The sequence below is a fragment of the Peromyscus eremicus genome, chromosome 12, assembly GCF_949786415.1.
Source record: "Peromyscus eremicus chromosome 12, PerEre_H2_v1, whole genome shotgun sequence".
In the NCBI taxonomy this organism is placed as follows: Eukaryota; Metazoa; Chordata; class Mammalia; order Rodentia; family Cricetidae; genus Peromyscus; species Peromyscus eremicus.
Genome location: NC_081428.1, coordinates 7,661,908 through 7,686,296, shown reverse-complemented (window position 1 = coordinate 7,686,296; position 24,389 = coordinate 7,661,908). Strand labels below are relative to the sequence as shown.

General features: G+C 41.9%; 1 protein-coding gene across 4 annotated transcripts in view; it reads right to left on the bottom strand.

Moving 5' to 3' along the window:
• The window catches only part of Synj1 (synaptojanin 1), a 77,122-nt gene that overhangs the window by 8,303 nt on the left and 44,430 nt on the right, over positions 1-24,389 (bottom strand). For all 4 annotated transcript variants that reach the window (XM_059277653.1, XM_059277652.1, XM_059277654.1 and 1 more), the window contains exons 14-25: positions 23,517-23,601; positions 18,735-18,875; positions 18,445-18,637; positions 18,036-18,194; positions 15,306-15,462; positions 14,695-14,812; positions 14,386-14,601; positions 11,376-11,454; positions 8,921-9,083; positions 5,644-5,853; positions 4,560-4,694; positions 1,261-1,331 (exon numbers count right to left, since the gene is read on the bottom strand). In XM_059277653.1, coding sequence (XP_059133636.1) covers positions 1,261-1,331; positions 4,560-4,694; positions 5,644-5,853; positions 8,921-9,083; positions 11,376-11,454; positions 14,386-14,601; positions 14,695-14,812; positions 15,306-15,462; positions 18,036-18,194; positions 18,445-18,637; positions 18,735-18,875; positions 23,517-23,601 — 1,727 coding nt within the window. The remainder of the gene's footprint in view (positions 1-1,260; positions 1,332-4,559; positions 4,695-5,643; positions 5,854-8,920; positions 9,084-11,375; positions 11,455-14,385; positions 14,602-14,694; positions 14,813-15,305; positions 15,463-18,035; positions 18,195-18,444; positions 18,638-18,734; positions 18,876-23,516; positions 23,602-24,389) is intronic.

The following is a 24,389-nucleotide window of genomic DNA, read 5'->3' as shown; positions in this document are numbered from 1 at the left end:
AATTTCCTTGCCTCAGCCACCTAAATGCCAGGGTAGTAGATAAAAGACACGAGGCCTCACAGAAATCCTGACCTCCCTCCCCTATCCCTACATATTCAAGGTGCCGTGGGGAATGTGGTAGTAGTCAGTATCTGGCAAACTTCCCTTCTTGTGGACTAGAGTATCAGCTATCTTGAGGTATCTTCTACAGACAGTTGAAAGAGTCGAATTATACATAGAAATGGCCTTCAGTTTGTTAAGGAGATGGCTACAAAGACAGGCAATTTCTGTTTTCGTGACAAGTAGGAGCTTGGGTTCCCCAGATTTAGGCATAGTGGTAGTTCTAAGCTATACTGCAATTATGGTTTTCTTTATTATTTGTGTATGTGTGTGTGTGTGTGTGTGTGTGTGTGTGTGTGTGTGTGCAGGCGTTCATGCCATGGCCCACGTGTGGCATCACAGGAAACTCCTCCTCACCATTCCATGGGCTACATGTGGCCAGCTCAGACCACCAGGCTTGCAGGGCAAGCACTCTGCCTGCTGAGCATCCCTATGGCCCTATCTTTTCCTTTCTGAATAACTGTTAGAGCTCAGAGGAACTTCATCTGAGTGAATAATAGAAGCTGTATGGATAGAACAGGACATATGCTAAACAAACAGAAAGCCATAGATTTATAAAGTATGGTAAAAATCTTGTAAGCCATTTGTCTTTCTATTTTTAATAACTTTAGAACCAGTTTAAGTATTCTATTATAATTTTATGCTAATTAAAGTCCTTCTTTAAAAAATATATATATATTTTTTGAGAGATCGTCTCTCTACATAGTCCTGACTATTCTGGAACTTACTATGTGGACCATGCTGGCCTCAATCTCACAGAGATCCACTTGCTCCTGCATCCTTAGTGCTGAGATTAAAGTTGTATGCCACTGTACCTGGCTGGAAGGATAACTTTGTATTTCCCTTGATTAAATAGGTTACATGCTAAACAGCTATCCAAATACATTACTTCTTCATATTTTAAGAGATGCTAAGATGTTTATTTAGTGACCATAATTAAGTACATTATTTTTATCCAGATAAGCTAGTGTACTCATTTGGAGGTATGTGAGAAAGGTTAGAGTTGAGATACAGCTTGGAGAGTATCAGTTTCCTTATTTTCGCGTTGAAGAACTGAGCCTGAGCGGTTTCTCCTGATTCTCTCTAAGGTAACAAACAGATTAGCTGCAAACTGGAACTTGGAACAAATACCTCTTAACTCCCGGGCCAGGGGTTACCTACCGGTCTGGCTGCAGCATATCCAGCAGGTCCTGGGCCTGCAAGGCCTGCTTGAGGTGAAGGCTGATTACGCCCTGAAACAAAGACATCACATTGTGTATTTAAGTATAAGAAAGAAAGTTTTTTTGTTTTGTTTTGTATTTTAAAAAGTAGAAACAAATAAGAAACCATATACTTCTATTCCAAGTGTCTATCGCATGGTCCACTTTTAAGGGAATTAACTACATGCAAGTGTTTTTACCTATATTATCTTTCCGTGTTGTTCCCGGGCTTTTGGGTGCTTGGAAGCAGAAAGGAAAAAACATCAACCATAAGTGAACAATCAAACAACAGTGCATGGCATCACCTGGATGCCCTGTCCATTGCCAGCAGAGACAAAGGCACGAGACAGCAACAGAACAAGCACTTAGCTTTGTGTAAAGACAGAAACTGGAGTGTTAGAGAGACCTGCATGGGAGACAAAGGGAGTCAGTCACACTAAGGTGACATCTTCACAGACCTCTGTCCATGAACCTTGAAGACCCGGTCAGCTGCTCCTTACAGCTCAGCAGACAAATGGCTCCTGAGCCAGTTCCTAACAGCTTTGCCTGTCATAGTACAGGCCTGACTGTGGGTAAGTCATCTTAGCGTGAGGTCTTTGGGAATCTACAATAGACTATCAGGATCAAGACAGAAGACAAGTACAGACACATTCATATGCAGTGTTACAATATGGCTCAAACTCAGGAAGGTAGCCTAAGGATGACGTGAAAATTACTCTGGGGGACAGAAAGAGTAAAAGACTTATCAAGCATTATCTTAGACTTTCCATTTTGAGAAGAAATTTGAGTATAATGGTTATACTACACAGCAGTCCATAAATAGTTGTAGTCTTAACAAATGGCCCTAGTTTTAGTGGTCTTTCAAGCAAATCTAGCCCAATACCAAAATATTTAGAAACACCTTTTACTAAAAAAAAAAAAAAAAAAAATCTATAAAATACTAGACCTTATGGCTACCAATCTATAAATCTTCAGGGTAATCAAGAGCATTGATAAACATGTGACTTATTCAAGAAAAGAAAATGAAGGCATTCTTCTTTCAACAGTAACTTCATAGTCCGAGTACACAGGACTAGGTATGAACAACACAGGAACCCCAGGGATAAGACATTAAATGGACAGCCATTGGGAACTAACTATACATACAACACAGAAGGAAAAGAGAAAAACACAAGGTGTTTATAAGGACAAAGAGAGGTGGTGTCTACTTTGTAGGATTTAGTAAGCCATGAAACACTGGAGGGCTGACACTTAGAACAAGAACCATATCTAGAATGCAAAAGTCTTGTTACCTTCCATCTCTCTCCTAGCTACCCCAGGACTTGGAGGGGCTCCAACACCTTTTTAGAAAAAGAACAAAAGCTATATATATTGTTCAGAGCCCAGAGCACAGGATGAAAGGCAGGCATGAAATTATTCTTGCATGAAGGGTCTTTTATTGCTTTAAATCTCTTGGAAGTTATCAAAGTGACTTTAGCTCAAAACTGATTCCTTCTTTTCCTCAAATCTAAGAACAGAAGCAGGGCACAGCTTCCTTTTCATATCTGAAACTACCAGCAGTAAGGAACCCAAAAAAGTCTAATGCAAAACCTTATGATCATCTCATTTCTTATATCCAGATTACTAATACATTATTTGGTAGTCAAAAGGAAAATAATCATAACTGAACTTTCATTCCATCCTTAAGTTCTACAAAAAGACAATATCTCTTAGAAGTTAGTTTCTGATGTATTCTCTTAGCTTACTGTCTTAGAGGATTTCTGGTCGCAGAATAAGGAATTATGAAGAAAGGTATTTTAAAATGGAAACAGATGTCTAAATAAGCTACTGGTTTGCTAATATGATACAAGTTTCCACAAGTTCATTTCAAAATTTATTTTCTACAGATTGGTCTCCTAGAAAAGTAGAATTCACCCTAAAAGTAAATAAACCATTTTTGAACTGAAAAAAACCTAATGTTTCATAGAAGCTACACTGTTCAAATCACATAGCCATTCTTGTTATGAAGTCACCAAAACCTTCACAGAAGCAGTGTGAGCTGGCCACATCAACTCTGTATGGCAGGGGATTTCGGAACATTAACACTGGAGCTGCTCATGCTCTTTGAAGAATTGGTATAATCTCCGTCTTTTCTTGAGATTTAGATGAAATGTAATCAGCACTAAACCCTTCGGAATGAGCTGCCAATTTCTCCTTCGTGTGTGTAAGCCTTGGGGATTGAATCCATGGCTTGCACATGTCAGTTAAGCACACTTGGTACATTCCCAGCCCTACTGTTTTCATGTTAACTAAATAAATTACTTTTTAAATAAAAGCATCCAATACTGAATAAAAATTCCCTCACTGAAAATAAGAAAAATCATAGAGGCAAGAATTTGATGAATTATTCAAAATGCAAAGTAAGATATAATTTATTAGTTCTACTCACAGATCGAATTAAGCTCTAGTAAGTTAACAGGAATATATAAAGTTTGGAACTTTATAACATGGAGTATAAATGTCATTCATTCTGATGCTTACCAAACAGATCTAAACTGTCTCTGACTTAGAGAGTTCAAACTCCAAAACATAATAAACCAGCATTCACACAGGATAGCAAATGTAAATGGTTACCTCCAAATTCTTTTCTAGCAGGTGCAGGACTCCTAGCCCCTTATAGTTCATAAGAAATTAGGCAGCAGGAAGGAAATGACATTAAATAAAGAGTTGAATATCAAGACCTGCTCCAATAGTCATGATAGCACATATCATGTATGATTATGTAAATACCTAGACATTATACAAAGCAATTACTCAATGCATATGCTCACAGGAAGTGATCATTGTATTTAGCTAGGAGAACATTTAAAGATGCATGTAAAACATATTAAAAACATGTATGCTCTTCAGTTCTAAAATAAAATTTCTAAAAGTTAATAAATGTTAATTGTCCTTATAAAGCTACAGATGAGGAATTTAAAAAATTAAACGCAGTTTTACCCAAGAACAACATACATGGCCAAGTTCATCAAATTATCAAGACCCAAACAAGCCTCCCCTGTGCACAGGCAAAGAGGCAGCCTGACTAGGCTCAAGAAATCTGCTTGATAGACACACCATCCAGTTGCTCCTCGGTCCTTTTTGAAAAGCTTAAGTAATAATAACAATCATACAAACACAAACAAAATCCAGAGTCTTGCAGCATGAAAACATGCACAATGCTTTTAAAACGAGGAGGAGGAGAATTTGAAGTTAAGCAGACATCTCAAGAGTATTGGTTACCTGAAGGTGGAGGTGGTCTCTGTGGCGGGGCAGGGCGTGCTGGAGGAGCAACTGGGCGGGGAGGGGGTGGCCTCTTAGGCTCTAAGGTCTGGGGAGAATCCTTCTGGGCCGCTGGCTGAGTGTCAACTGGAGAACCTAAAAAGTGAGTAGGTAAGATCAGGGGCTAGTGGGAAGGAAAGTACATAGGTAATGATAATGCTCCAATTCTCTCCTCTACAAATTCTGTGCCCTGAAGAAAGAGTACAACACATTTTCAGTGTCCACCATGGAACTACCTTCTGGAACCATGGGCACCAGAATGCTACCCTGTGCGGACCTCTCATCTGACAGAGGTACTAACGCTGACTTGCTGAGGGGTCTATTAAGGGACAGAATTTACTGTTAGAATTTAGTCATATACAACCTGCTGGCCAGCAAAGAAGGGGAGGAGGAACCCAACTAGTCAAGCACTCTTATCACAGACTAGAAAATCCCAAGTTATAAAACACAGACAATCCGAACCACATCAATAGGATTGAGACAAATTCTCCTTTAGCGGCCGCGGTGATGAGAGTCTGCTCCCCCAAGAGTTACGGTCGGGAGACTCACCTCCTGTCTACAGGGCACTCAATGCACAGGCTAACAAATTACACAATGTTTACTGGTTAGTTTTGTCACCTTGATGCCCGTTAGAGTCACTGGGGAAGAAGGACACTCAACTGAGGAACTTCCTCCATCAGACAGGCCTGAGGGCCAATTTCCTGGATTAATGATTGATGTGGGAAGGCCCAGCCCATCGTGAGCGGTGCTATCCTTGGGCTGGTGGTCCAGGTGAAATAGGAAAGCAGGCTGAGCTAGCCATGGGGAGCAAGCCAGGAAGCAGTCTTCCTCCATGGCCTCTGCATCAGCTCCTGCCTCCAGGTTCCTGCCTTGAGCTCCTGTCCTGGCTTCCTTAATGAACCTGGAAGCCAAATATACCCTTCCTCCCCCAAGCTGCTTTGGTCAGTGTTTTATCACAGCAACACAAAGTGACTAGGACACAACGGTTCTCCCAAGTTCAAACAACTGGCTGGACAGTCACACAAGCACTTAGGGGAGTACACACTCTGTGAGCTCGGGGGCCCTGGAGTTCTGGACGGTGCTCGGCTGGGTCTGACGGGAAGAGACGGTGCGGAGTACTCTGGCACTGTAGGTGACTGGCAGGGGCTGGTCCGGGGTGAAGAGCTTGGAGAAGTGCCAAGGCCCGAACTTGAGGATGGCTGCAGATGCTGAGGAAGAAGCTCCTCTACTTCAGCACTGTAGTCATCGACATCACCTAACAAGAGCAAGGCCACCACAGACACCATCAGTTTAACTGTGCATGGTAGGCTTTCCAAGGCTAAAAGACACAAAGTCGTAGTCGTGACCCACAGGTTGAGAACTGCTGCCTTAACCAGAAGTCTCCCACCTCAAGCTTTTTCACCCAATACAGACCCAGTTTCTCCTATCAGGTCTCATCTCTACTTACCTGAGGGCTGGAAAGTGGGGTCAGGGTACCCTGTGCAAGAGGAATTGCAACCCAGAACATCAACCTTCCCTCCAAGTCCTATCTTAAGGCTATGCCGCCAGGAGTCCCACCTCCTTCAGAACTCCCACCTCCTTCAGAACTCTCCACCTCCTTCAGAACTCTCCACCTCCTTCAGAACTCCCACCTCCTTCAGAACTCTCCACCTCCTTCAGAACTCTCCACCTCCTTCAGAACTCTCCACCCTCCGTCCCTCCAGTCATTCAGGACTAAGCAGAAAGCACAATGGCAAGTGGGCCTATCACCTTTCTGCATATGATGCTGAAGCCCTGTGGACAGCTAGTGGAACAGTGGGAATGCCTCAGTGCTATGCTCACTGACAGGACTGCTCCCCACGATGGACAGCACACCCTCAGCCTACGTGACCTCGGGGGCACTTACTAGCCTGCAACACTTCGTTCTGGTCTCTTTCTTTCTTTCAGCCCCTCAGCTCCTCTCGTTTTCCTCACTGAGGTCCAGGGCTTGCTCCCCAGCTTTTTTAGCCTCACCAGTGTGGTCCCTTCTGTGTTTAGCTTCAGGCGCTTCTTCACTTACCCACCCCTACAGCGACTCTCCCACTGCCCGTGCTCGACAAACCCCTCTGTCCATCAGTCCCACTACTTCACGTCAGTGAGTGCCACTCCCTGAAGAAAACCACAGAATCCTCAGGGTCAGACTAACATCGTTTGTAGTTTTCAATCTCCTTTGGGTCCCCCAAGTTGCCTGAAAGTTCTGATTTCTTGTTTGGTTATTCCTCTCCTTCCTTTTTGCCAGAGACACTATCTCAAAGAGTCTCAAGTCCCCAGGAGCTGTGGCGGATTGCCCCACTCTGCAGTGATGTGAGTACTAAATTCATTACGAAGAGAAGTCTGCAGACGGAGCCGCCTCCTTCACCAAGGCCCTCCTGCAAGCCGATACTCAGGCAGAGTGGATGGAAGGGAGGCGTCCGCACACCCCGCTCTCCTCAGAGGCCCTGCTGCTTTTCTGTCAGCGCTTTCCCAGCACCAGCCTCTACCTTTGCACCAGCCCCTTCTAGCAGCACTACGCATTCTCAGGCTCCCCGAGTTCAAAAGTCACGGTTCTGCACCCTACTTCTTCACCTTCCGCCCAGAGCGACTTCCCCACCTGGTTTTACCACAGCACCAAAATTACTCTTACAAAGGTCTCCAACAGCTCCCCTCGCTGCTCCTAAATAAGTTCCTGCTCTTACTTTGTCCCTCATCTCTCTGAGGTACGAGAGATCATATTTATACTTCCTTTTCTTGACTTTACAAAGGCCTTTATTTCTATGTGTTTTGTTTGCACGTATGTATGTGCAACACGAGTGCAGTGCCTGAAGAGGCCAGAAGAGGCATCAGCTCCCACGGAACTGAAGCTACAGAATCACCATGTGAGTGCTGAGAACCAAACCTGGGTCCTCTACAAGAGCAGCCAGTGCTCCTAACCACTGAGCCATCTCTCCAGACCCTTGATTTTATTTTATTTTTTAAACTACAAACTTTCCCATGGGATACCATACCACCAGTCATTACTACACTGATATCACTTACTATGATGACCTGCATACTTGTGTAAAACACCCAGTAAACAGTGAGTTCTAGAAGGAACTAACAAGACCATGGTCACAGAGTTTGCAGTATCTGGCATGCACCTCTAAGATGGTAAATTCTGATTCTACCTGCTGGGCCAAAGAGCTACGAGACCAGGGAAACCGACTTCTGGATGTGTCCGTGAGTGCCCAGAGGTGATTAGACAGCTCTGACAGAATGACGGACTAATGCCCGGATGGATGCATGGGAAAATGGCATTGTTGGGAAGTGGTAAAAAGCTGGAGGGACTAGGTCGGTAGGAGTTTGTCTCGGCTCTATTTCCTGCCCTGGCCTCTTCTCATATACCCCCTTTCTTTGTTTCTTGTCTGCTAAGAAGAGAGAAGACCAGCTTCCGCCATCTTTCCTGCCTCCATGATGTTCCTCCAAGTGTACAGACCAATCAACCAAGGACTGAATTTCTGAAACCATAAGCCAGAATAAATATCCTCTCCTTAACTTGTTTCAGAAGGGCATAGGACCACAACCAAAAAAGGAACCAACACAACTTGGCATCCAAAAATTTCATACTTATGTGTGGATCAAGTAAATGCCAATATAGAAGCTAGTGATTCTCCTAAAAGATGTTTAACTTAGATGTGTTATCGAGCAGTGCAGAGTCAGGTGTGCATTTCTGGGGAGGTCAGTGATGGAAGCCAGGGTCTTATACACACTAAACATTCACTCTATCAATCACAAAACTATATCCTAATGAAAATTATGCTCACACATATAACATATAGTATTAGAAAGCAAATGTACTTTCAAATAATGTTTAAAAAAAACTACAATACCCAGATAATTTGTCTCAAAATTTCAACTGAAGTAGATACCTTTATATGCACAGTTTCAGTTTTACATGAATGTATTCCTAGTCACTTGGACTCTCTCTGAATTCCTTTGGAACATTTCTTCTTTTGTAGTAATTACTATGAACTCATTTTGGCAGTAAAAAGAATTGTTTTTTTTGCTTAACTTCTGCTTAACTATCATTATTGGCACAAACTGGCACATTCAAAATACCACTCTGTGCTTTTATCATACAATATAAACTAAAATATACAAATGTATTTATTATTTAATGATAAAATGGCATATAAATTACCAAGTCTAATGTAATCAGATAAACATTTATACTACATAGAACAAACCATTATTAATACTGTGTTCAAGGAGAGACAAACTGGATACTAAGTCGTGAGTGCTGGGAGTGAGCAAAAAACACACAGAAAACGTCTGCTCAACATACGAACCTTCCATGTCAAAATCAGCTGTGACCTCTGCGTCCTCACCGAGCAGGGTGGAGCTCGTCGATGAGGGCAATGTGACACTGATCTTCTCTAAACTCATCTCTTCTTCTAAATTCTTGATCCAGTCTGGACTTTTTAAAGTAATTGTTATAGTCCGATTTAATAACTAGTTGACAGAAAAAAGATACAGAAGAAATATTTATTAGCACAGAAACTAACGTGGGAGAAGGGTGCCTATTTACATTATGCAGTGGCATCAACAGTTTAGTTGGATTCTAGCCAAAATAAGTCCTTCCACACATATTGAAATTTTCCCATGTACAGGCCGTTCACCATTCTGCCTTTAAAAGCTTATGATGCCAAATAAAGGTAGTTAGGACTCCTTTTCTCGAGCCAGTTTCTCTTCTTGGCCAAATCCACACTACTGGTAGTCTGTTACGTAATTCCGGTTTGGATCCATGAACTAACTAGCGTTCCTCCACTGAAACAAGCGCAGAGAGACAGGAAGCCTGGACCACACAGCCGCTGTCATTGGGGCGAGAGCTGCTCCACTGTATGGTGCCATGTGCTGGCCTGCGGTTTTAGCATTTCAAATGTCGGAGAATGCTGTGTGAAGACGAGTTTAAATTGTCTACATTCTGGAAACAGAATGGCTGAAACTTGTAAAGCAAGCCTTCTGCTTTCCTTATACATTTAAGTGATTTTTAGATCTAAATATGATTTAACAAAACCACCAATATGTTATAATCAAGCTACACTGTCTTGTTGTATTTTTTAAACTCTTTAAAAAATTGCTGATGGTCCTAAGACTCCTTCATCAGGGACATGGAGAGGATACACAGGAAAAGCTCTCACTAAGTCCACCCCATACAACAGACCAGCTTCCTAGTTACAAGCTCTTTTATACAGCTTCAGCCTTTTGTTTGAAGAGTTCCTTAGTTGGAAGAAGACTAAACTTTTAAATATTTATAAATGACCTGTGTAGCTATGAGTTGAGTTGCAACTCATATGAGTTGATTTTCTTCTGTATCTTTTTTTTCTGTCAACTAGTTATTAAATTGGACTATAACAATTACTTTTAAAAGTCCAACTCAACACTGTGAGTTGGCAATTCTGTGGGCAGATTCAAGCTCAAAGTATTACTGCTCTCAGGATTCCCTGAAGGCACTCACTTAAACAGCATGGCTTGTCTAACAGCAACTGGTCTCTTATTTGCTTATCAGACCCAAGTATTAAACTCAACTGAATCCATCATTTACCTACATATTTCACATATCATTTTTTAAAATCAACAAAAATCTTGTATATTTACCAAATAGTATATTTAAAAAACACTTTCTTTTATTTTTTTATTATTTATTTGTGTGTGCGTTTGTGTATTGCTTTTTGTGTTTTGAGACACACTGTGTAGCCTAGGCTGGCCTAAAATTCAGTGAGGCTCCTGCCTCAGTTTACTAAGAGCTGGGATCACAGGTGTGTGCCACCATGCCCAACTTCTTCAGGTTTTTCTCTGAAATTGGATAATTTATGAAAAAATTAGGGTTAAATTAATGGTTCTAACAAAGGCAACACTTTAGAGGTTTAGAAATGTGTAACTTCTAAAATGGTCAACTTAATATTATCTTGCATTTTCTGTTTTTTTTCTAATTCATTTTGACGTGAATATATTAGTATTGCATTAAAAACAAAACAAAAAAAATCAAACAAATTCCTAACATGAAAAGAGAGAGCTGGTCAACTCTGGAGGAGAGGAGCTGCTCTCTGTTGGAGAGACTGAACCAGCACTCGGTCTAGTGCATCTAATGACCACATGCTTAGCAATGCAGGAGTCAGCTAAACAAAGACAAACAGATTCAAAGCAACTGACAGATGTGACCTTTCACTGAAACATAATTACTCCAGGTCACGGGGTAAGCTTCTCATGGTGACATTTCAAATCACAGGCTAGGAACATCCCAGCTGTTACATTTGAAAGTGCAACAGTGTGGAGTGTTTCCCATCTGTGGCAATTATGTATCCAGGCTGGCAAGGGAGCTGACACCAAAGCCTTTCTTCAGCAGCTTACAGGTAACTCCCGGAAATGGTGAGGACCTTCTGCCTCATGTTCTTGTAAAAAAAGCATGTCCTCCACTTGATAATAATGTAGAGAGGAGCTGGAATATCTAACCTTAATTAAAAATTTATAATATTTTGCATTAAATATGGTAGAAATCAAATTAGACAGTGAACACGTTTTCCTTTTTGTTTCTGTCACCGGTTACTATCTCTAAGGGGAAAGTAAAATAACCCTAAGTTAGGCAGAAAACTAGTCTAAATAAAAATATTAAGTAACTCTTACACAGTTCACAGCCTTCTATTTTCCTTAACTGAAAATACATTTAGGCACTCTCGTAGCATGCTTATACAAATACAATCTTCAGGCATTTCAAATGGCTTAGAATCATCAAATCTACCTTACCTCTTTACCATTTAGGCTCAGAACATTCAAGGCAGAGCTTCCCTCCAAAAATGTAACCCACATTTTATCTTCTACGAATCTTTAAGAAAAAGAACAGTGATACATGAGAAGAAAATGAACTCCTCAGACATTACTAGCTCAATCTCTGGCCACTGGTTCCTAATGAACAACTGGAGCCAAGAAGAGAACATGGAGACCACTGGGCTGGTCCCCAGAGGAGGGCGCCCTCGGACACAGCACTTCCCTCCTGTTTCTTTTACCTTAAGGTAACAGGACAGGCAGGAGGAAGGGCTACATCTGACTCCACAGTGAGGGTCTATGCATTTTCACTGTTGCAGTGACTTTCCTGAAGGTTATTTCCTTTGACTGAGAAAGACTACAGAAACTATTAATAAGAAGGAAACTCCAAACAACCCAACTAACTGGTCACAAGGAGCTCTGGGTTAGGTGTTTGTCTGCACAAGATATTTCTTCTTTGCTATGACTCCAAGATTATACTTTGGAAACAAGAAACCCCTGCTGTGGGATGTATGGCAAATGTGTTGCTTATTAATCAATAAAACACTGATTGGCCGTTGGCTAGGCAGGAAGTATAGGCGGGGCAAGGAGGAGAATAAAGCTGGGAAGTGGAAGGCTGAGTCAGAGAGACACTGCCAGCTGCCACGATGACAAACAGCATGGGAAGATACCGGTAAGCCACGAGCCATGTGGCAAGGTATAGATTAATGGAAATGGATTAATTTGAGCTGTAGTTAGCAAGAAGCCTGCCACGGCCATACAGTTTGAAAGCAACATAAGTCTCTGTGTTTACTTGGTCGGGTCTGAGAGGCTGTGGGACTGGCAGGTGAAAGAGATTTGCCCTGACTGTGGGCCAGGCAGGAAAACTCAAGCTACAAACCCCCCAAAAGGAGAAAATGAAACAAAGGACACCTTTTGAAGAGTCACTGATTATATAAGGAGGTTTATAACCAAAGAATAAAACAATGTTTATCCATCTTATTTACAAAAGCAATTTTGCAAACTGAACTTCCCCAACCATATGGAGAAAACCTTTTTGTCTCACGCTCAGAGTCTAAAACATTATGGATTTTAAGGGAAAAAAAAGACCAAAATAAAAGTGTGCCAAACTACTCTACTGAAATCAAGAGCACATGGAATACATCTTAGAATCACTCAGACATGACCAAGACAACTGACTCCACTTCCCTGGCATGAAGTTATAAAGTTACAAAAGTGTTGTCATTTGAAATTCACAGGGATGGTAGGTAGTCTTACCTAAATAACTACCAAATGGCTGGCCATGGAGGATACCCCTGTAAGACTGTTCTTAGATGCACCAGTGTCCTGAGTTCCAAACATTACTGGTTCTTTGGTAACTGCACCTTGACCACAGCTGTACACCCCCACATCCACCTCTGCTTTACTTTTAGTATCTGCTTTTCCTTATCAGTTTGGCACCACTGTGTAACAAGCATAATATCCTAAGTGTCCAGACACCCCACGGCTGTATATCACAGTAACACCCGGTTTGCTTATCAATACTAATGTTGACAGCACTCGGAGGAAAGCTTTTAGCTTCAATTCTGAACTAGCGAGAACCCAGCGTGTTAAACAGACACAAGTCCCTGCTCCTTTACCAGTCTCTCTCTCTTACACCACTTAGAGTCTTCCAGTTCAATGCTGTAGTTTACATTTGCTCATTGCTGCCCACTCACATAGTTCACAGATGTTTCCGGTGGACTGACATTTCCATACTTGGCAAGGCTTACTGTCATCTGTAAAACTGGGAGATTTTACCATGTACTTTCTAGAGCCATTTTTAAGTCTTCTAGAAGCTAACTAATTTATTATTGCCAAGCATGCATGTGGAGGTCAGAGGACAATTCTGTGGAATTGGCCTTCTCCTTTCACCCTCACATGGATCCCAGGGATGGAACTCAGGTAGTGCTTTTGTTCACCGAGCCATCTCTCAGGTTCAGATTTTATAAGATTTGGAATATTTAAAATAGATTGCTCTCAAAGATGTGGGGGAGGGGTAAGAAAAGTCAAAGGATCTGAAATGTAAACACAATTTCTTTCCATTTGCCCTCTGCTCCCTGAAAGGACCTCATGTGTCGCAGGCATGAGGTCCACTCTACAGAAACTACCCTCCCTTCAATCTATGGACCTGGAGAAGTCACTACTGCGACTCCTCTGACTAGATTAAAAGCACATGCCATGTCTTTTACTTCTCCTCTGCTCTTCTACGATACCTCGTGTGGAGGTTTGAACACAAGTCAAACATACCCAAGCAAATGAACAACATACAAAGGAATTAAGTAGTATTCCTTTCCCCGTGGAATTAAAAACACATATGAAATTCAATTTCCCCAAACGGTCGTACATGTGAAAGAAACCCTCTTAGACAAGAGGCATGTTGTTCAGCTTTAGAGAGTACACGGTGAAGTCAATACTGGGAACTGAGACTGCGATGGACGGCTCCCACAACTCCTCACGTTTCTGCTGGCTGGAAACTGAACATGGACCAGTTATAATGACCCGAACCTCGGAGAGTAACAACAATTCCCTCCAGGTTATTTAGTTACTAAAGGTGGTTATTGACACACTTTCTATGTAGTCTGCTGGCCCTGACCTCCTGATCCTCCTGCCTCAGCCTCTTGACTCCTAGGGTACTGGTCCCTTTACTTTTCTCTCTCCTTGAAACATTAAAATTATCAACTACAGCTGCGTTCTCATTCATTCTCACACAGAGCTTGCTCCTCTGTAGAGGAATCTTGACAAGGTTATTCCTGAACTCAAACATACCTTTGTCTTCATGTTCATGTAAAAGTTCATTATTCATTTTAAGTTCTCTATGTCGGGAACTTAATTTCCAAACCTAGGAGCGCTTGTCTAGAGCTCTTTATTTGGAAATGTCACACTCAGACACTAGTCAGTCACTAGGTTCGGGTTTCCAGTGTAGAAACTACTGCTTCTGACACACTCTGGCTCAGACGCCTGTCTCACTCACCTGATGAGTATGACTTCCCCAAATTGTGCAAACTGCTGCAGCAGCTCATCAATCAAAGCGTCATCAAAAAAAGCGTTTCCTTGTGCAGAACTTTTGATCGACACCAGCACTGTGCCATCTGGTGGGCCCTGGACTGCAATGACTTCTTTATAAATTTTCTGTCTCTCCTCAGCCTCCACTTCAAATATGTCTATGTCAATCAGGGCGACGACGGGCCTTAAGGCACAAAGGGAGATGCATTAGACATGTTCCTAAAGGATTTCCTTCACACAAACGTCAAGCATCATTAAAAACTGAGGCTGTTTAAACCTGTGGTCAGAAGTCTTCAGCTCGGCTCTCCCATAGTGCAGCAAAGTGCCAGGGGTCCATGTGTAAAGGATTTTGCTTTCATCTTGGAAACTAGCATTCAGAAGATCCAAATCTTCAGCTGCAATCAGAATAAAAGACAATTCAAGAGCAGTCACGTGAGGAGAGGTCACATGACACATGTAAGTGCCCACTTCCTTGTAGAGCCTTCAGGAGTCTGAGGCTAAAATGTCAAAACTCTGGAAGCAGACAGTCCAGAGATCTTTAAACTAGAGATATATTTGTCATGTTATTTTCTTCTTTACTTGGGAAGAACTGAAATGTTGCTAACTTCTAAGATTACTTGGAACCTGGGACCAAATACTGTTTCATAAAAGTTCAATAGCCAAGTCTCATTCAAAATCCTCAATTTCAGGACTACAATCAGAAATTTTACAAAATAAATGTCTCTTCACTCACTTTACATGAAATTATGTTACTGAAAAAATACACATAAAATGTTTTTAAATGTTTGTTTTATGCTAGATAAACTTTGTACAAAAAAGCTCTTATGTTTATCACTCCCCCTACAAAATTCACATTAATTTACCTAAATAAAAAAGTCCACTCCTAACCTGATCTGTCAAAAGGCCACTTCCTCCTCCTCCAGAGGACTCGGTCTGTCCATGCCGGGGTGCGGCACTTCTCACTGGTGTCATAGTCTTCAGAAAACAAGTCATATTTATAGGTTGGAGCAAACGTCACTTTTCCCTCTAAAAATCCTCTAAAAATCTAAAATAAACATACACAAAGTTATTCCAAAACACATAAATGTTCATGTTTTTACTTAAAAATGTCTTGATTTTGGAGACTCCATGTATGCGATGAAACAGGATCATTTCACCCTCTATTTCTCCCCTTCAGCTCTCCCCATTCCTCTCAGGATCATATTTCTTCTTCTTTTGATAACTCATTAAGTCCAACTAGTGCTGTACACATGTGCATGGATGTGGGGCCGTGCACTAGAGCAGTGGGTCTCCACCTTCCTAATGCAGTTCCCTTGAACACAGTTCCTCAGGTTGTGCTGACCCCAACCATAGATTACTTCATTGCTACTTCATGACTGTAATTTTGCTGTTTTAAAACATAATGTAAACATCTGTGTTTTCCAGTGGTGTTAGGCGACCCCTGTGAAAGGGTTATTTGACCCCTTTGGGCCCGTGACCCATAGGTTGAGAACCACTGCACTAGAGAATGGGAAACCTACCAGTGGCCACATCCTCAAAAAAAATTGTCCCCACTTCCAGCAACTATCAACTGTCAATGGCTCCCCCATAAGGTATGGGGTCCAGAGATCATCCACCCCATCCATGCTGCAATTTTGGATGGCTTGGTCTTATCTAAGCTTTGTTCAGTTTACTACAGCTGCTGAGTTCATGACCACCACAGCCATGTGGTTACCGAGCTCCTTATCCTGCTGCCCTTGCACTCCTTCTGAGACATACCCTGAACCTTGGTGGTGGTGGGGTTAATATGGATGTATGATTCAGGGCTGAACACTCAGTGTCTTATTCTTAGCATTCTGGCAGTTATGACTGCTGATACTGTAAGAAGTAGTATCAAGGCTGAGAGCAACCTAAGTCTGTTGGCGCCTCAAACTGAGCTGGCCAGTGTGTGTGTGTGTGTGTGTGTGTGTGTGTGTGTGTGTGTGTGCGCGCGTGTGTACACATGTGTGCAGGTGTTCATGGAGGCCAGAATTTGGCTTTGGATCTAGGGTCATCTGATAGAGCAGCAAGTGCTCTTAACCACTGAGTCATCTCTCTAGTCCTCCACTTTTATTTTTACGTGCTGGATAGTCTCCTACAAACTATCTATCCAGTGAACACTTCAAACAGAACTGAATAACACCACCCCCTACCCAAACCTAGCATGTGACCTTCTTCCTGCCACTTAACCTTCCATTAATAAAACGTTAAAAGCATGAATAAAGGAAGTCACCCTACTCTATGAGGCATTCAGAACTCTATGAAGGACTGGAGTAGAGCACTTGCTTCGAAAGCATGAGGACCTAGGTTCAATCCTTAGGCTAGCCTCATCTTTAAAAAAAGTAGAAGATGATACGAGATACTGGGCATCATCGAACCTGACGTCATACTTCCACATAGTGGAGCTGATGTCTAAAAAGGTGAATGGTCACCAAGGTCTAAGAATTCAAGCTTGATGATCTCAGATACTACACCAGTGGTCTCCAACCACTTCTCTTAATCTGAGATTCCACATTATTATCATCCCCTCAAATTATAAGCCTTCTGTTTGAAAGTACATTTTATAGACACATTAATGTATTTTTCTTCCTAGGAAGAATTATATACTTTTTAAAATCCTCTTCCCCTTCCTTTCTTATTTCTAATCTTTCAAGAAAAAAATAATTCTATATGTTTAGTCACAGGTACATATAAACAGCTCCCAATAAATATGGAAATGGAATAAAAAATTATGTCTGTCAAAATTCATACCCTCCTTTTGTTGTTGTTTGTTGTTTTTTTGAGACAGGGTTTCTCTGTGTAGTCCTGGCTGCCCTGGAACTCACTGTGTAGACCAGGCCAGCCTCGAACGCACAGAGATCCACCTGCCCCTGCCTCCTGAGTGCTGGGATTAAAGGTGTGCGCCACTACTGCCTGGCTCATACCCTCCTTTTACAATTTTATTTATTGAATGCTTATACTTTTATGTGTAAGTACGTTGAGTAAGGAGGGCATGTATGTGTCACAGGGCACATGTGGAGGTCAGAGGACAACTTTTGGGAGTTGGTTCTCGCCCTCCACTCAGTGAGGCAGAGTTCTCTTGATTCTACAGTGCAGCATGCCCCAGGCTGACTGTTCCTCGAGCTCCTGGCAATTGGCTGATGCTCTTGGGTTTCCCTCCTGTCCACCTGTGATTACAGGTGCATGCCACTGCACCAGGGCTTTCAGCTGGGGCTTCTCGGGTAGGTTCTGGGGATCAAACCTAGATCTTCAGGATTGCATGGACAGGATTTAAACCTCTACCCCTCTCCCTGGCCCCCAGATCCTCTTATTTTCTTTTTTATTTAAGAAGAAAAATTTCTTTTTATTTATGTGCATCTGCATATGCCTACTTGTCTGTATGTGTACCATGTCACGTGCAGGGCCTGCACAGGCCACAGGAGGACACTGGATCCCCTGGAACTGGAGTTACAGGTGGTTGTGGGCTGCTCAATGTGTGGGTGCTGGGTACTGAACCTGGGTCTTTTACAAGAGCAGCAAGTGCACTTAACCGCTGATCCATCTCTCCAGCGCTCCAAACCCCCCTCTGTAACACACGCCCACCTTCCAGTGTGTATTTACCTGCCCTGCATTTTTCTGATTGATGAGTTGGTCCCCAGCTATAAGAGAATCCCAATTTTGTTGTCTTATGAGCTCTTTAACTTCTTCATTAGGAAGATCAATTCGATAGTTGAAATCACCACACCAAAATACATAGTCATGGGAAAACAGCATCCTTCCCTGGAAACATGAGATAGCATTTGAAGTTCAAAACAATGTTTTAATGTGTTTCACATTATTTCTTTGCTTCAAATGTGCTTGCCACTATCAACACCGTTTCTTGAGCCAATAGTAATAAGACAAAGTAGATGGGTACTGTTGATGTTTCTGAGAACTGCTTTAAATCTTCAAAGTTGGCTGACAAAAAATGTAGGGTAAATTAAAATACAATCCAAAGGTTTATCTTAAAGAATAAACAGCAGAAGCTTACCATGGGAAAACTCAATTTCCGTGCTATTTCTCCAAAATCCTCATTTCTCTCCTTGACTTGTGACTGCCCCGCAGCAAAATGGCTGCAGACAAAGCAAAGGCTGGTGGTGTGGAAGAGCATCCGGATTGCAACTGCTCCCTTGTTTCCAGTCGCTCCTCCCATCCCAGTCTTCACAGTATCCACCGCAACATCCCTTTAAAACATAATTACAAATGGAGAGATGCACTGCACACTTGAGGACTCTGTTGTCATTCAGTGAGAAGAGCCAGAGGACAGCGTCTGCCACTGACCTGATAAAAGGAGCATGCTGCGGTCTGATAAAAACAAACAGGCAGACACCCACTAACTGCTCCGAAGCCAGCAGGACATACTTGTTGTCTCTGGAGATGGTCTTCTGCAGCTCTACTGCCCAGAGCTTCTGGTTTGTTGTGCTACCAAAGTATTAGAGAGGGATCTTTAGGAAGATACCACACTTTTACACAACTGGTTTCTTAAAAAGAAGAAAATTTCATGCCATCTGTTTTTTGTTTCCATTAAAGAGAAGACCCTGCAGCTTAACCAAAATAATACAGCATTTCGAAATCTACTGTATAACTCTTCTATGAGGAGAGATGGTTCACCATGTAAAGGTGTCACTAGCAAGCCTGACGACCTGAGTTCAATCCCCATGACCCTTGGGGAAGGAGAAGTGACCCTGAAAAGTCACCCTCTGACCTCTGCATGAACACAACTGCACATATGTGCCTTCTCTCTCCCTCCCCCCCACATACACACACACACACACACACACACACACACACACACACACACACACGCAAACAAACAATGCTAAAATAAAAAACCCACCAAGAAATAAAACAAAACAAAGGAGACAGGAAAGGACTTAATAAATGACATAAGGTGAGTAACTTGGCCAAGTTTTACACTTTAGTCTCAAGTACTATTGGGCTCATGGAGAAGCATATACTTTTACATACCACCTCCCCTCCCTAATCCCCATTTCTCTTATTTTCATGAATTTACATTTATTTACTTAAAAACTACGTGTGTGTGTGTGTGTGTGTGTGTGTGTGTGTGTGTGTGTGTGTGTGAGATGCATGTGTAGGTGCTGGAGGAGGCCAGAGAAAGGATCAGAATCTCTGGAGACAGAGTTACAGGCTGTTGTGAGCCACCCTATGTGGCTGGTGGGAATTGAACTCTGGTCCTCTGGAAGAACAATAAGACATTTTAACTACTACCTTTCCAGTCCCCTAAACTAAATTTTTTTTATTTTAAAATTTTTCTTTTAAATGATTTATTATGGAAAACAATTTAGAAAGCCTGAGATTGGTAACTGTAAGTCTCCATATACCCAATTATTTAGCTTAAATCTCTGTCTCTCCCTGCCTCCCTCCTCCCCTCCCCACCTCTTTCTTGTAAACTTGGATATTTTAGACCAAATCTAAGACATACACCATTTCACTCATAATTATTTTTGTATCTTTAATACAATGAACATTTTTATCTTGACATAACCACGATGCCATCACCAACTTAAACAGTAGCACTTCTTCACCATCACCTAACACTCAATTAGGATTGAAACTTCCCTTATTTTCTAAAAACCCTGGTCTTCTTGCCATCATGGTCTCTTAGAACAGGCCAAATCTGGTTTCTACAATGCACTACTGGCCATGCCTCTCCACTCTCTGTCCTAATGGCTCCTCCACTGTCCTTGCCTCCTTACTTCACAATGGCAACTAAAAAACAAACACCAGACCATCTGCCTGTAAAATGTCAGCAGTCTATGTGCGGCTAATGTGCTCTGCTGATGTCTTACCTTGTTCCTATAACTCATTCTTCCTTTATGCTGACTGGTACAGGAACTTGACTAAGCAACAAGCTCATTTTTTTGGGGGGGGGGGCGTGTTTCTGAGACAGGGTTTCTCTGTGTAGCTTTGGAGTCTATTCTGGAACTCATTCTGTAGCCCAGGCTGGCATCGAACTCACAGAGATCTGCCTGCCTCTGCCTCCCGAGTGCTGGGATTAAAGCCGTGTGCCACCAACAAGCTCACTTTTATTTGTGCATTTCTTTTGGCAAAAATGGGGCGAACACACTCTTTACCAAGTTGCCCATGGCTGGTCTTCAGGGATTTATCAGTATCATCTAGTGATGGTCATTGTACAGATCTATTACTCCACAAGGAGATACAAACGTTTACTTTGTAACAGTACAACACAGGCAACTGTAATTAAGCTTCAGAAAGAACTGGAATCAACTATTCAATTATTCTGCAATGCAGTCATAGAAAAAAGATGGGATAAATATTTGTTTTTTTGTAAGTTTTCGGAGAAGTGAGTTTGGACCTCAGAGCCTCCAATTGAGAGGAAACTATTTTTTTTTTGTTTGTTTTTTGGGTTTTTTTTTTTGTTGTTGTTGTTGTTCTCATTATTCCAGGTCACATAAATATTAAGCAAGAATATGACCTCACACCCACCTGTCTTAGGGCATGTACCATACTGTCTCCAAACAGAACTCATTACAACCATAATGCCAACACTGTATGGCAGATTCTGGAAGCAAATGCCATCTTTATTATTTTCTTTGGTCACTCCTCCAGTCATCTCTACAGTAAACCCTACCCTGCTTCAAGCCCTCCACTTCCGAGGCCCTACCTTCTTGTTACCCATGTTCCACAGCATACTTCTCACATGCTCTACCACCTATTCATTAACGTTCCTGGCACTGTCCATGTCTTCTCAGTAGAAGACAGTCTCCATGCAGACAAGGGCACTGTCCTTTTCATTCCTTCAGATGTATCTTTAGAGTGACATGATCAATAGATACTGGTTAAACAAGTGGAAAAAAAATCACCACTTTACTAAAGAGAAATCTTTAGTAAAGATTTCCTTTATTTAGGAATAATGAATGTAAGGCCTTCCACAATGAATAGTTGACTTTATTCTCTGAATTTTCTAGATGAACTATTTTTGAGATGTGATTTGGTTAAAAGTAACTTGTTATAACAACAGTTTACAAATTAAACTGTGAAGGTATCCAAAGCTGAGAGCTATCTTCGAGGAAGTAGTGAACATTACTAATCTCTTAGACTCCACCTTGGAGCATCCCACCTGTTTTCTTTTCTTTTTTTTTTTTTTCCTTTTCTTTCTTTGAGGGTGGGGACCCGCCTGTTTTCAATGTTCTGAGTGCAAGTCTCTAGACATCAAGTGTGCTCACCTCAGGAGGAAGCACCTGACACTAGGCTGGGAGCTGACTGTCACCTCTCGGCACACCATCCTTGAGAGACTACACAGGCTGGAGCTGACCGTCACCTCTCAGCACACCATCCTTGAGAGACTACACAGGCTGTGGTCAGTCGGACTGAAGTTATTGGGCACTTACTTCTTCCACCAGTCCTGTCTGTTACAAGGGAACTAACCAACAGTATTAGTTTCTACTAATAAGACTTCAAGACAGGGGATATAGCTCACTCAGCACAGTGTTTGTCTAGCATGCATGAAGCCCTAGGTTCAATCCCCATCACAGGGTAAAAGTGAGTGTTGCGTTCTCAGTTGTAATTCAGCCCTTGGGAGGTAGAGGCAGAAGAATTAGAAGTTTAAGGCCATCCTCAACTACATGGCTAGTTTGGGACCCAGACTGGGGCCCTGTCTGAAAAAGAAAACCCAAAACTCAAAAATCAAAAACAAAAAGGATAAAACTTGGAATTTTCTTCTGTATATTTAAAAAGTTTTTGGTTTGCCTGTGTGTTTGTTTGCGCGTGCTTGTGCGTGCGTGCATGTGTGTGTGTGTAGATCAGAAGACAACCTGAAGAGCTGCTCTTTACCTCTACCATGTAGGTTCCACACTAGGATTATCAGGCTTGGTGGCAAATGTCCTTACCTGTTGAGCTATTTGTTGCCCCAAAACTTGCATTTTCAAGCGAAAGTTAGAATTTTGTAAAATTTGTATTAGCTACTGTGATCTTTGCAGTTTCCCAACATTTAAAGATTTTGATGAAATAATCATTGATGATTCCAACCACAACAGTACACTCACACTGAACAAGACGTGTCAGAATTAGGAAGACCTATACAGTCAGTGAGCTTTTTTTCTAAATGACCAACACACAGATCATGCCATGGTAAAAGACCACCATGTTAGTACAAGGAGAGCACAAGACGCTTACGTGCTCACAGTTAAGAGCACTGGCTACTCCAGCTGAGCACCCACGTGCAGTCCCCAGACCCCATGGGGTGGAACTCCAGTTCTCTGAGACTCTGACCTGCTTCTGACCTCTCGCAGGCAGTGTCCGCGTGTGGGACGCTGACATACATGCAGACTGAACACTCAGTCACATACACAGGAAGGAATGCGTCTTTTTAAAGTTCACGGCAAGGTCTCAAGACTGCCGGTTCGTCTTTAAGAAGTACTACCACTTGCTGAGTTTTGATGTAGTACCTAGCTGAGGAGACATTTTCTAGCAAGGTTATTAAACTGTTTTATTCCAACTATATATATTATATGTGGTTTTTCTTCACATAATTCACTCATAATACTGAAGCATAACAAATGGAAGTACATGAAGTATATGTAATAATTCAGTTATCTTAATGCAGACATTAAGCAATTAATAAAAAACATAAAACAATACCGTGCTTCCCAGTAAACTTCGAATTTAAAAATGTTAAGGAAGAAGAAAAAAAGAGATTATGTTAACTGTCATGGGATCTCCATTGTTTAAACGTTATTTCTTAGTGTATGTGTATGTGCACAGGCATGCATGCTACAGTGCACAGGTGGAGGTCACAAGACAACTCCGTAGAGCTTGTCTCTCCTTCTACTCTTTAGATTGGTTCCAGGGATCAAACTCAGGTTATCACGTTTGGAGAACAGCCATTTTGCCTGTTCCTATTATTTTTAAACAGATATCTGTAATCTTCAGTCTTAATTTCTAACATAGTATCAACTGAAGTTTAGAACGATCCTCATACTATTTACAGTTTACAAAGTCCTTTCCACATATCTCCCCAATGTCAGCACCGTGGTGACAACTCCTTACCTGTCCTCCCGTGCTGCCATCAGGAGAGCTTACCTTGCATTCACAATGTTCCCAGCGTTCAACTCCACCATTTCTTCAAAGCCAATTGCAAATATATCAGTTGGCTTACTTCTCTTATCTATAATTAAGCATCAAAAAATACCTTTAAATACAGCATTGGTCAAATGGCAACCTCACCCCATCAAACACAATCTCAGATCACATAAAAACCCTTTTGTGTTTCCAATTTAACCACATTTATATTAAAAGTAAAGCTTCATCAGTGAGCTACATTACTTTAAATTTACTTTCTACTAAGATATCCTAAGTCCGTTTAAGATAACTTTTAAGTTCCTTAAGAACTAAATAAAATCACTTGAAAACAACTTAAGATATGCACCACTGAAAGCAGAGAAACAGCCACTTCTCAGAGGTGGAGTGAAGCAAAGCTGCAGTTAAAGGAATTACTCCACAAAGTGACTCAAGCCCGGTACTGGCTGGGATTGTGTGCAGGACTCAAAGCCACACCTTCCCATCACCACACAACATGCGGTAAGGCAGAGTCCCTGCCCCTTGTTTACACACGGGAAACTGTGTGTAAACGGGGCTGTATGGAAGCTAAGTCACTTGCCCAAGTCCACATGTGGGACACAGCCCGACACACAGACAAGGACCAAATGACGATCTCAGCTTCTGCCTTTGCCACACTGGCTGCGCTTTAGGCTCTTCCTCTCTGAAGCTCGAATAACAGCCTCAGTGGAATGGGTCTGCTGTGAGAATTAAATATGTGAAAAACACAACTATCATAACGTTTTTATTATTATTAATCAGTCTATTATTATTTCTATTTCCAACTTGGATTAATGTAACTGAAAAGGGCCCAATTTTAACAAAATATTTGGGGAAAATTCCAAAAGCTAAAACATG